The sequence below is a fragment of the Brachypodium distachyon genome, chromosome 1 (assembly GCF_000005505.3).
Source record: "Brachypodium distachyon strain Bd21 chromosome 1, Brachypodium_distachyon_v3.0, whole genome shotgun sequence".
Taxonomy (NCBI): domain Eukaryota; kingdom Viridiplantae; phylum Streptophyta; class Magnoliopsida; order Poales; family Poaceae; genus Brachypodium; species Brachypodium distachyon.
In genome coordinates this window covers 45358413-45371910 of record NC_016131.3, presented here as the reverse complement: position 1 = coordinate 45371910, position 13498 = coordinate 45358413, and the positions used below count along the sequence as shown (strand labels likewise).

Genomic DNA, 13498 nt, shown 5'->3' with positions numbered 1-13498 from the left:
TTGGCCCAGTGTACGGGTCAGTCCCCGTTGTATCTTGAGCGTTATCTGATCCATGCTCTTGATCTTTCGTACAGTGTCTCTCTGAGTCGCTGCTGCTCATCTTGGTGACCAGCATAGACATCTCTTCAATTAGTGGCCGGCTGAAGCCTTAAAGGACTATGCACTTCGAGACGAGAATAAAGATGTTGCTTTCTCCCACTCTAAACCAAAGCCAGTACAGAAGAAACGAATAATTGCAGGAAAAGTTAGACGATAGAACATGAAATGTTTCCAACATACATAGTAGAGGTGTCTTTGAGGCAAGTGTTAAATAGGAGACCAAAAATACAGAAACAGTCTCTGAGGCAAGTGTTTCAAGATATCCCGGCCAAAGATATTGAGGGAGAATCGGTGCTTCGGAGTCCACCTCAACTCAGGCGAAATCGAGCATATATATATTTACAGAACGGAAACATGAACAATGGTACCACTTCCAAAGAATAATACACTACCTACATTCTTTCTTTCCTTTGAGAAAAATAAGAACAATGCCTATCTACTCGCCTAGAGGAAATGACTGGTGAACAAATGAACAGAATAGTACACTTCACTAGAAGATTTGTTGGATGGCGTGGCTTCCTTGCGATAGTATGTTGGGAATGCCATTGCCATCACGTAGCTTGGATAAATCTTCTGGCGATGTCAGTACCAGAAGGCCTCACCCTGATTAACCCACTGCATGAAATTCTCTGATAACCCCTGAGCCTGAATCTCTGCAGCGTGGCCCTCCTGAAAGTTTTAAATGAGACTGGTTTAGTTGTTGGACGAAATGAAATCATGGTCATAGCGTGTATATTTCCACCCAAATGACAAGAGACAACCAATGCAATGATCACGCTCTGAAATTAAACTTTGTCCATTTGAAATTAAATACATCCAGGTTTACAGTTCTCTTATTGTTTGCCAATGAAAGGGGAGTACAGTGAATTCAGACTGAGGGTCGTCATGTTCTCCTTTTAGTGGATCCTACTAATGCTTATGCATGACAGGGGAGACAGAACTTCAGAAGAAGATAAAAACCAAAGAGGAAGATTAATAAAATGGCAGGCAAGAGAAGAAATTTAAGGCAGAAAAGGTTTTATGAACCATAATTACAATGCACAAAAATGACAAGTAGGACTGTATGATTGATGAATGCACTAACCATTATCGTAGAGGTTACACCACTGGCACCATTATCAGCTGGAACATTCACATCAGGAGTACTCACGGCTCTTGATCTGCTCAAACATAATGTGCAACACAAAGTGAGAAAGGATAGAAAAATGCTTCCAGACATCGATTTTCAGTGTGTAGTATCAATTAGAAGCTCCACGGACACATCATTGTATTTAGGCATAGTAGAACGCATGGGCAAACAAAGTTAGAAAGGACTAAGAACATTTATCTTGATCCTGTTTGGTACAAGTATAAATGATGACATGACCGATATGGCCTATATAGTCCAGGATTAGCCCATTGGCCCATAAGTCTCCGGTGTACATATAACTTTTGCTAATGAAATATGATGCACGACACTCTTTGTAACATATCTCAATTTTTAGTGTGCAGTATCATGACCACTGACCAGTGCATCGACACTTCAACAGATATTTCAGAGAATATAGGGCTGTTCAAAATTGTGTTCAAAAGAAACCAAGGAAACCAGTAACTAGTGCCCAAGTTCATTGGCTGCTGCAAAATAGTACAAAAAAGTTAAACCACGGCTTTCATTTTTTTTTTCGAAAAGGAGGGTAACCCGGCCTCTGCATCGATCGATGCACACAGCCATTACCATGGTTTTCATGGGTTAAATTGGACCCTTTTTTAACAGCCCTAAGAGATATACATGACAACGATTACAATGTTTCAGGTTCCCTCTTAATATATCCTATAGAAGTCTGAACAGGATCTGCAGATCGTGTTCAAATAAACCACTTTATCGACTTATATTCAGAGCTTTTATTATTCAATGATAAATGTAGAATAATTGTTAGAGAATTGACAGAAAACGTAAACTAATCATCTCTTGTTGCCAAATCTTGTGTGTATGTGTGTAATGCAACAAATAAAAGGCTTGATACATTGGAAGACAAAGATATATGATCAAAACAGAAAAGCAGCGCAGTATGAACAACCTTTCATTGCCTGAAGCTGAAAGCCAGTCAAGATCCAGGAAATTTGAATCCCCAGAACCATTGCAATAGTCAAACTCGCAGCTGGCGTACTTAATATGAGGCACTGTCGGGGTATACCTGTGGTAATTTCAAGAGAAAATAAGAAAATGATACCATAAGTGCTCAATATTAATTTCCGCGAAACACCAAATTCATATGACAAAACACCCATATGCTATTGACAAAATATGAAAGGTGCAGTTTCAGAATTACCAACCTTGCATTGGACACCACATCATCAGAGGTTGATGAAATCTCATGCACTGAATCAGAACGGCAGTTTGGAGATTGTAGCTCATTTTTGAAATCACTAAATCCTGATGTCGACAATCCGTTTCCACCATAGCTGGACATGGAAGCGTTGCTTTTACGAAGAATGCTGCCATCCGATCTTCCTCTTTTTATCAATTTACTGTGACAAATATACAGCTCAGACAACTGATAAGAGAGATTTTATTGAATTGCAAAATCATGTGCAGACAAAATTGCAGATTTCTTTAAACAGGTTTGATCCTGAGGTGAGTTGGGAAACACTATGCAAAGGCATTTAGTGCACATGTTTTCAAGAGTAAAGACTCTACTCGCTCTGCTTCAGAAGTCGGATCTAGGAAACCTAATACACAAGGAACAAATAGTGCAATATTCAAGGAAAAAAAAAGCAAGACTGTACTCTTACAAAAAAAAATGTAAAAGAGAGGACTAAAACCTCATCTTCCTGTCCTAACTTCAAAAGCACAGGCGGAACTAGCTGTATGCATTGGATAGTCTTTTGTTTTCTCCTTGGCCATTAAGTCATTAACTGTAGAACGACACAAGACAATTGCCCTGTATTGTCACAAAACTGAGGTACCATACACTGTGCACATTACATGTTTAAAGACATTGTCATATTATGTCTTCATCTGATGAAAATTGAATAGTGTAGGGCTGGTTAACATCCACTGAGCTGAAATTTCTTTGTGATCTCATATTCTCATGCAAACACTAGTGTCCAGTTCCTGTTACCCGTTTTAGTGTAATAGTTCTTGTATTATCAGCCAACAGATAAATGCACTTCATGTGTCAGGACACCATCCACGGGTAAACCCTAATTGGGGGTACATTGCTCTTGTATTTTAACAAAAAGGAAAAGCTTGTAGTTTAACCATAAGTAATATGGTCTTACTTATCAAATGCATTCAAGAAAACTCACATATTGTAAGTTTACCTTGTATTGTCATCAAGGACATTATCCCCAGCAACATACTCTGGCTCCCAAGGTGCAGATTTGCCCTGCTGCGGTTGACGGTATCCCAAAAATCTACAATTTTAAGAGGCAGAAACAACAAGTATATAACAAAATCAGTACATAGACTACATAATGTTTCCTGTTTGAAGTATATGAAGGGATCTTTAGTGAATAAGGAGCTTGATCGAACATACAAATTTATTGCTGCCTGTTTGTAAGCATCCATATAGGCATTACTGTAGTATCGTTGTAATGTCCTGAAGAACTCTTGAGATTGAATAGCGAACTTAAGGTGCCCTCTCTTTGCAGAGAATATCTGTACATAAAAGAGAAAAACACATGCAAGTTCATCAGACAAGTTCGCTGAACAGCCGAGCATGAAGAGAACATGTCATATTGGACCTTTTAAGAATCATCAATCAGCATAACTTGGTGAGCAACTGCCTTTTTTTATTCATCCTTAAGCTATAAGTCATGCCAAACTACTTGCGCAACAAGTTCTCGTTCTCGTATACCGATTGGATACTGGTCCTCAAAATTATAATCATTTTTTTAACTCCAGTTAGGTCCATGAGTCAATTTATTTCTTGGAACAAATGCACAGTTCTATAGTTTATGCAATAGAAGCAATCATATTTCAATTGAGAGTCTTCCTATGGACGTAGCGAAGGAATTGTAGCTTATCTCGCAGGCTGAAAAGCAAGATGCCCTAAGAAGAACTGAAATAATACGGTTCCAGTGAAGTAGCAGTACCTTGTTATGTGCAGCCGAACCACCATACTGTAAAGCAAGTGTGTCACCCATCCGTTCATAAAAATGCATCAAATGGTGGGCCAATGGGGAGTCTAAATCAAGCTCTGGGGATTCTGCAGAACCAAGTGCATGCAACTGGTGTCCGAGAGAAGCTAAACCATAGGCATACTGTGCAACATTTGTGCGGTCTAAACAATCTATACAGTTTGTGCGCAAGACACCCTTTTGTAATTTTGGAGGCTTTACTGGCGTAGGTCCATTGGTAGTGGGTAGATCTTCTGCAATTCCATTAGCAGAGGTATCAGAACTGCCACAGGTATCTTCTTGGGGGATGTCATCAATATTATCGACACAGTACGCGTTGTCACATACACGAGGGGCACACCCATTCTTCCTATAAGGCGTGAGATGAAAAGTAAAAATAAACACAAATGAAAATATTTTACTTTGTATTTTAAAGCACTAACCTATTCATGAGGTAAAAGACAACAGGAATTCAAATTAAAGCAAAAACATCAGTAAAAAGTAAGAAATACTTACAATGGAGCATGCAAATTAAGGGAATTCCCGGGTGTTTGAGCCGAGGAAACTTGACAATAAAAGAACTCTGTCAAGTTCAGAGCTTCAAATGCCACTTTCATAAGTACTTGGAGGGCATTTGTAGTTTTGCTGAAATAACACTTGCGTCAGTGATGCACATCAAAAGCATCTAATAACCCATAACTGAAAGGTGTACAGCACAAAGAATCAATACCTTCGAGTGCTTTTATTAAGATCCCAATGTAAAAATTTCAAATGATTTTCGCCTGGTAGACCATTATTTATAATCTTGATTGCTTTATCAAATTCTTGACGAAGTGTGGATTCACGTGGCCTCCTCTCACGTGTCTTTAAAACGTAGCAGAAAAAAAGGTAAAAGCATGAGCTTCATTTTGACTGACAGTTCTACTGTAATATACCTTTTAAAAGAGATTAAAGCATGGGTGGTATATTAACTTGACAAAGTTGTGCAGTTTAGTGCATCTAATCGCAAATATAATAAACGCGTTTCTAACCATTTATGTGCATCTGTGATCAAATCGTGGGATCAGCCCCTTAACCATGCTGACGTGGTCGTGTCATCAGCCCAATCCGGGTTCCTTTCTGGGAAGATTTGGCTGCCAATTCAATTGACCGTGTAGCCCCATGAGTCCAGCTCGCCACTGGTGTACGGGTGGGCCATGCCCCACCCTGAGAAATTATATACCATTAAAATTCTATACTCGTATAGTCATAGGTTGGTATGTTGTATTTGCGGCATTGCAAAAACAAGAAGTTACCACACCCTAGCGGAAAACCCTAGATCCGCCACTGTTAGGAACCGGTTGTCACCATGCGCATCACTGAAGAATGCGCCCTAGAGGGACCCCTTTGGCAGCCGGCAGGTGCTCGAAGACAAGGAGTAAAGGCTGGTCGGTGGTGCAAAAGTTGGCAGTAGCTGAGAAGGGAGACAACCCATGGGGAGTCAGCCGGGAGCGAGGCGAGGTGGAGCTTGTGCCGCAATGAGCAGGTCTTGACGGCAACAAGTGAGGCGTCTGGGAAGGTGGTGAGGTATACCGATGAGGCGGCTGAGGATGTGAGGTGGGGGGTGCTGAAGGGGGAGAGTGGTAGCGTGGGTGACGGCGATGGTGGCAATGGAGGTGGAGCAAGAGGAGGACCATGAGCTTAAAGGGCCCAGGTGGCCACGTCAGCATGGTTAACGGGCTAATCCCATGATTTGACCTTGGGTGCACATAAATGGCAAGTTATAAACGCATTTGCTACATTTTGTGAGTGAGTAAATTACAGAAAACCACCACATTACTGGCAAAGGTTTCACATTGGTACCAATTTTTGCTTTGGTGACTAAAAACCACCAGATTCAGTTAACCTCTCGCTCGCTAGTGAATAAACACGTTTCTGACCGTTATGGCCCACATGTCGGGCCACCGTGTTGGCGGGCGCGGGCTCACGGGCGGGCGGGCGGGCCGTCGAGGGGGCGCGGGCGCATGGGTCGGCGTGCGCAGGGGGGCCGGCGAGGTGGCGCGGGCGCATGGGGGCTGGCGAGGTGGTGCGGCCGCCGAATTAGGGTGGTTGCACGCCACCATGGATTTGGAGGTTTTGGGTCGCCGTCCATGGCGCTCCACGGTGGCGGCCAACTCCCGCCGGAACTCGCCCTCCTCCATCAACCTCACCGCCATCCCGCACGCAGACGGCGACCTCGCCGCGTTCCACTACCTCGGCCTCAACGGCAACGCGCTCTCCGGCAGCGTCCACCCGGGGCTCGCGGGACTCACTAAGCTCGAGGAGCTCTACCTTGGCTACTTCAACAAGTACGAGGGTGGGGTTCCTCCCGAGTTCGGCGCGCTGGGCTGCTTCGTCCGGCTTGACATGAGCAGCTGCAATCTCACGTTGGCCAGACTTGGAGAAGGCTACGGCGTGCGGCGTCCAAGGAGAGAGGAGAAGCTGCGCATTAATTCGCCACGCTGTCGCCATGCTAGTGACACGGTGGCAAGCCACGATGGCCTTACTGTGGGCCCTCGTTGTTAATTTTGGGGTTATTCGCTAGCACTCGGCCACTTAGTACAATCCGGTGGTTTTTAGTCACCAAAACGAAAACTGGTACCTATATGAAACCCTAGCCACTAATGTGGTGGTTTTTTGTAATTTACTCTTTTGTGAGTAGATAAACTAAACTGCAGAACTTTGTCAAGTTAATATACCACCCATGCTTTTACCTCATTTTTAAACATCCCAGGATTATATTTTAGTCAATTCTACTCATAATATTTGCATGCATGATTGCATGGTCTAATACTCATACGAACATTGTTTAGTCAAAACTAAAGTAAGTTAACTGCATGCATTCAAGGATGGGATAATACAATCCATACACAGGACATCTATCAGAAGCGTTGACCGCATAATAACTTTGTGGGACTTACCTTTATCAAGTTTAAAATAATGATAGGATTTCCATATCTCCTTCTAAGATTTTCAAAATGAAGTTTGGTAGCTTCATAATTCGTGTCCTTCTCATGCACTGAAAGAACGATCCATTAAAATAACTGAATGATACTGCATGCATCAAAGAAGAATTGCAATGCTTACATATGATGTCAGGCTTAATATTAAGCTTCGATGTCTCCTGGGACCAAAATAGAGGAATTGAACCCCTGTTCTGCACAACAGAGCTTATTGGCCTAGATCCAAGCATGTCATCAAAAACAATTTGCTCAGTCTCAACATCATTTGCTACTCTCCCTTCCTCATTCACACCTCTCTTTAAATACCTGTTCAATAAAAGTGACCAGATCAAGCAAAAGATGCATTGATCCATATGTCCTTTCGAATCACAACGATTCCAATAAAATAAAAGAGTACGAGAAAAAAGTATATTATCAGGAAGGATTTGACAATGGTGAACCTGGTTCCAGCATAATGCCTCGAGCGTCTAGCAATGAGCGTCAACATAATATCCTTCCCAGATATTGTGATTTTATCCTTGAATAAATAAATTCAAATCAAATAACTATATTATTATAAAGAGAACTTGCACAAAAGGGAAGTTTTGTAATCCTACATCAAGCATATTCTGCTATAAGGGATAATATTTATATGCTCCCGAAACTGATAATGCGGTATCTGCCCTCACAAAGTCTGTCAACCCTTCAATGCCCCTTAAATCATTCAAATAGCCTTCGGCGTCCTTGGAGTCAAGTCCACTTAAGTTTTTTTATAATGACCATTTTACCCCTACTTTCTCCCGTTGATGTATAGGTGCAGGCCACAAATTATGTATAGGTGCAGGCCACAAATTAAGTTCTTTTCACAATTTTTTTGCAGTCAGTACTCAGTACTTTATTGAAACTTGTAAACAAAACAATAAACATAAACATTATGAGATCTTTAAAATTATTTTAGTCCATGAATTAAATGATTTTTTTCTCGAAATTTTTATAGCTAGTAATTTTTTTCATAGATCTACACATGGAATTTTGTCAAAGTTCTCAGAAATGTGTTAACTCAAAATTTTCAATTTAAGAAAAATTGGGGGAAAATTGTCTTTTCACAGCTCTGTTGTCAGTAGAATTGACGAAAATGGCATAGAAAGGTACAATAAACATGTGCAAGGGTATTGAAGTGTTCTAAGACTTTGCAAGGGCATAGCTCATTTTGAACATTTGAAAGGGCATATAAGGTTTGCCCCATCTTATAATTGCATATGGATATTTGCAGTCTCGCCTTGTTACTATCACATGCTTTCACAATTTTGAAGTGTGGAAAGTAAGGTTGAACAACATAGTACTATTACTTCTCCATGCCTCACTAAATAGTAAAACAGATGAAGAAAATAAACAGGGAAGATAATTAGTGGGCCAATATCCATAAGACCATGAGGACAGGACTTGAGAGAAAGGATCCATTTAATAGTTGCAATCTACCATACTCAGAAATTCTCTTGGGGGATATGACACACTAAAACAGATCAATCTTATAGGGGTTAAATATACCTGTTTAAAAAAACCATAGACTAATGCAACAGTCCAGCTGGTACTTTTCAGAACATTACGCATCCCTCGTGTTAAAAATTCATTCCATACAAACATTGTGTCATATAGTTCCCATCCTTCCTGCGGATCATTAAAATTCTTCTGGAGACTTCTCATGATATAGTACGAGTGGCTGAAAAAGAAGTCCTTCCTAAGATCTATTGTCTGCAAGAGCTTCTTGTACCTGCACACATAGTAATGCCATTTTATAAGAACATATGATTTTGTAGGTTTGAATAGCAAAACAAATATCAAGAAACAAGGACCAAATACTTCAGAAATACTCCCTACGTTCCTAAATATAAGGAGTCCTAGATTTGTCCTAAGTCCATCTTCGTCAAGTTTGACCAAGTTTATGAAATGAATCTGCTAACATCTAGAACTCCAAATTAGTTTTATTAAGTCTGTAATATATATATTTCCATACTATACTTATTTGATATTGTAGATCTTAGTAGATTTTTCTATAAAACTGGTCAAACGTGAAGAAGTTTGACTTAGGACAAACCTAAGAATTTTTATATTTAGGAACGGAGGGAGTAGAAAATACTACCAGTGACCAAATTTTTTGAATTGATTTGAAGTATAGGACATCCTTGCATCATACCTATTCTCATCCTTGGAGTTAAGAAGGGTTGGCCTTGTTTTGGAATTAGATAACTCAATCATTGCAGTCTTAGTAACTTGGTAAACTGCATGGCCAAATATAGCACCAACTTTTCTCTGCTCGGTGATAATTAACATGTAATAAGGTCCAAGGAACTTAATGAAACCTGTACGGAAATTTATCATTGATGCATGGTCATATAACAAACAAATAACCATATGCTTGCATGAAATTATTATCATAGAAATATGGGATACTTTACCGATGATTCCACAACAGTTTGTAACAAAATTGACTCCGCCAGTTGACCTATGGTCTTCATCTAGAACTTTTTTCAGATCAAGATATCCACTATGTGAGTACTCAGTACAATCCTCATCTATGTTGAGTTCTGATGGTTCCGTTCTATCAATCTTTAGTAATCTCCATAATGTTCTGTCATTGTTAGTTCCAAGAATATAAAATTTCTGCAAAACAGAATTAACAACTTAAGTGTGATGAAAAAAATGAAATGCAATGCCAGACAAACAAACATAACTAAATTCCTCCTTATAGTTCAGCTCAAACAGGACAACAATGCTATCATTTCTAAGGACTAAGCAGAACATAACGCCAAGTAAAATAAAAGGCATTCATATCAAATAGAACTGACAAAGACGAAAGGTACAATGAGTTCATTTTTACTAGCAAGACACGAGAAATTCTAAAGAAACCAAAGAACAACCAAACAACAGCTGAGATACAGTAATACATGTGACCACGTCAAAATATCAGGAACAAGAATAGACGGAGCTGCTAGGTGATCTCAGCACAATATCAGTTCACCACCATACCACTGAAAGGCAAAGAAACATGAAATACGATGGTGCAGTCTTGCATAGGAAAGAAAGTTAATGAACATCGCACATTCAGAAAAACAGTTGGGTCAGTCGTTTGGCAAATCCTGTTGCTCACGACCTTGCCCAGTTTGCTAGAAACAATGGTTCTTCAGCGACCTTGTTAGCTGCTGGTCCCTGGTCGGCACAAGGCCTGGATACTCCCCTTTGTACTTCCATGGCCGATATGAATTAATGGGAAGTTCTTTCCTTAAAAAAACAGTTGGGACTTCCGTAGGAGTTTTGGCTCAGAACTGAAGCTTGAGTGGAGACGCTTTCAGTTACACTTGCTGCTACCTATAGTCGACTCTCGCAGAAACCAACTCTGCTATCTGTTACCTACTAACTTAAAGGAGAAACTCAGTTCATGTCCCCTACTTTTTTCCTCAAAAAGTCAAAACTTAATCCCCCCATATGCCGACTCTGATCTTCTCAGACAGTCCTTTCCAATTTAAAATCTTCTGCTGGATCATCTTGGGTCGTGTCAAAATTCTAGCAAACTCAACCAGGGCCAGATTACATCCACTGTACCATATTCCTCACAATTAGGAGAGCCAAAGCAAAAAAAAAAACGCAGGTTTAACAATTCTCAAATGCCAGTCACAACTCACAACATAGATGGAACACTCAAAGCAAAAAAGTTCAAAAGGATCTCATTCCAATGATCCAATCATTAAATAGAAAATTGTCACTTCCGACAATCATACAAAAAAAAGGTTCCAGTCAACAAACACCAGGAAAGCCATAGAAAGAAGGCAAGGTTCCACACCGAAATTCACCCAGGAAATTAGTAACTATCCGCAAAACCTCGAAATGGAGGGTAGTAACAGCACTTAAAAGCAGCACCAAGTAAACATTGGGAATTGGATTTAGAAAAATAAATTTGAAGGTAAATTCGAGTTATAGCAGAGAACTCCGTGAACAAAACGCATAGACGTAACAATGGGAAACACAATTCTGAACCTTCGGCGAGGAATGGAACAACATAAACAGCTAAAGACTTCCTAAATACCTCCTGCAATAGCCTCTCCCCAACCAAGCAACCGGAAATAACAAACACAAGCGTGACTTCTCAGCGTTGGCATGTAACGATCTGAAGCAAACTCAAATCACAAAAAAGCGCGATGAATTAGGATCACGATTCCAAATCGGCGCAGTGGCATCATCCAAATTTTCCAAGCAGCCACAACTCGTGTCATCCATCTTCGAGATCACGCGCAACGCCAGTCTCTTCCTGAACTAAATGACCCAATAGGTCGGCCATTTCCGGAAGCACCCACGCTCACCCAAAGCTCGTACCGTCGCCCGAATCAAGCTCGCAGGAACAGTAACACGGGGAGGAAGAAGAAGGGAGCGCGACACAACGAAGCTCGCAGGAAGCTGCGCATTGTGAAGTGGAAGCGAGGGAGCTCACCGACTCGGCCTCATACAGCTCGAAGCTCTGCAAGCAGCTGTCTGCGCCCGCGGTCGAAGCCATGGCCGGCCGAATCCCGGACGCTGGCCGGCTCAAAACTCAATCACGCATCCGCCGCCGGCAGCAGATCCCCTCGTCGGGACCCTAAATTCGCGCCCGGCAGCTTGAGGTAGAGCATTCCCCCGGGAACCCCGGGCAAGGATCACAGCAGGCGCCCACAGAGCCTAACCCAAACCACGAAGCTTCTTCCCGCGGCGAATGGCCGCGCCCTCGAGGTGGGATCCGGGGAGCCCGGGAGCGATCGCGGGGTGGTCGGCGAGGTTGGGGAAATCTCTGGAGGGAGGAAGGAGGAGGGTGGAGGAGGAAGCGAGGCCGTGAAGAGGAGATTATTTTCGCATCTCCTTTATTTTTCGCTGTTGTTGGGGGGTGTTAAAAAAGTCCGTGAGGAGGGGGAGTAGACTAGTAGAGGAGCAGGAGGGTGATGAGCTGGCCTTATTGGGCTCTGTTCTGTTTGTAGTACCTGGCAGATGATTTCACGTCTAATGTTTTTCTATACAAGACTTTCTGTTGATTTCTGGTATGTGTTGTCTGTCTCTGGCTGCATTATTATCACAGTTGTGTCTAGTGTGTTCTCTTTTAAGTATTTTTTTAAAATTTATTCCGGAAAGGTTGGGGGAAAGCCATCTCATTTGTTCAAACTTGATTGGTGATCTGCTGTAAAAAAAATTGATTGGTGATCTGGTGCAAGAAAGCAAGCACACCTTGCATTATCGGAGCAGTGTGTGTATAATGGTGATCGGTGGCGGAAAACCTGGCTGACGGTCCTGCGTCTGCCTGCCAACGTTCTGTCAAACCCCCCGCCCGGGGCGCTTGCAAAATCGGCCAGCCGATAACTTGGTTTACCCGAACTCGGACGTAACATACGGAAGACAACAGAACGGCTACGCTGACGGGTGGCCTGTGTTGTTGCACGGCAAACGTGCAAAACGTTTGTGGTCGCAGCCGTGCCCGGTCACGCACCAAAACGACCCGTCCATACACGCGACCAATTAAGCGGCTTTCTTGAAGCTTTAGTTTAGCCTGCACGCATGCACGGAGAAGCTGAAGAAAAAACGCTCAGGTCACGGCTGTAGCGTACCAGTACGTACGAATTTCGGGAAGCTACTACTGGGCTCGAGCGATCGGCGACGCTTGAAGGGATTCTGTTGTGTGTGTGTCATGGCGAGAAGGGAAAAACGACCGGGAAGGGGAGCGAGAGTTGCTACTGCTGCCGTCGCCGGCGTGCGTCGCGTTGCCCTCGCGTGGACGCCAGAAAAGGCCGAGCGCGCGGGTCAAGCTCGGCTGGATCCTGCCGCGGATGCAATGCGTTGAGCGGGGGCCAGGTGCTGTTTGCCCGCCGCGGGGCGGCGTTTACCGAGCGTGAATGAATGAATGATTGATTGGGGCGAGGGAGACGTTTAGGCAAATGGGAGCGCGCCACGGATGACACCGCCGAAGCTCGGGTTTCGAGGCTGCCGAAGTCGTTATTTTTATACTACTCGTCCGGTTGGCTGTTGTGCTGTGATTGTGTCGTGCTGTGTGCTGGGCGCGGGCGGGCCGGGCAGTTGGACTGTTTGAGTACTCGCCTGCTCGGCCTCGTTGGCGAGTAGACGTTGTAAACACTACTGCAAAAGGGTTTATATCTTACCGCACATCAGTAACAGGTCCGACGCGACTGTTACTGATGAACAACATCAGCAACTGTTACAACATAGCGGGGTCTGTCCGTTTCCGCTCAGCCATACATCAGCGGTCACGTCACTGATGTACCATCATTTCTCGCGAGAGACATCAGTGGCGATAACTTAAGAGACGA

General features: G+C 42.8%; 1 protein-coding gene across 1 annotated transcript; it reads right to left on the bottom strand.

The window, feature by feature from the left end:
* Nucleotides 1-245: 245 nt before the first annotated feature.
* On the bottom strand, nt 246-12098 carry LOC100838652 (phosphoinositide phosphatase SAC2). Its single transcript, XM_003560918.4, has 16 exons — nt 11644-12098; nt 9617-9821; nt 9355-9520; nt 8709-8931; nt 7622-7698; nt 7306-7487; nt 7140-7237; nt 4931-5064; nt 4717-4845; nt 4177-4570; nt 3618-3739; nt 3403-3495; nt 2413-2607; nt 2157-2273; nt 1184-1259; nt 246-768 (listed from the first exon to the last, which is right to left on the bottom strand). Exons 1-16 carry the CDS (start codon nt 11704-11706, stop codon nt 682-684), a joined length of 2361 nt encoding a protein of 786 aa, XP_003560966.1. The 5' UTR covers nt 11707-12098; the 3' UTR covers nt 246-681.
* Nucleotides 12099-13498: the final 1400 nt, after the last annotated feature.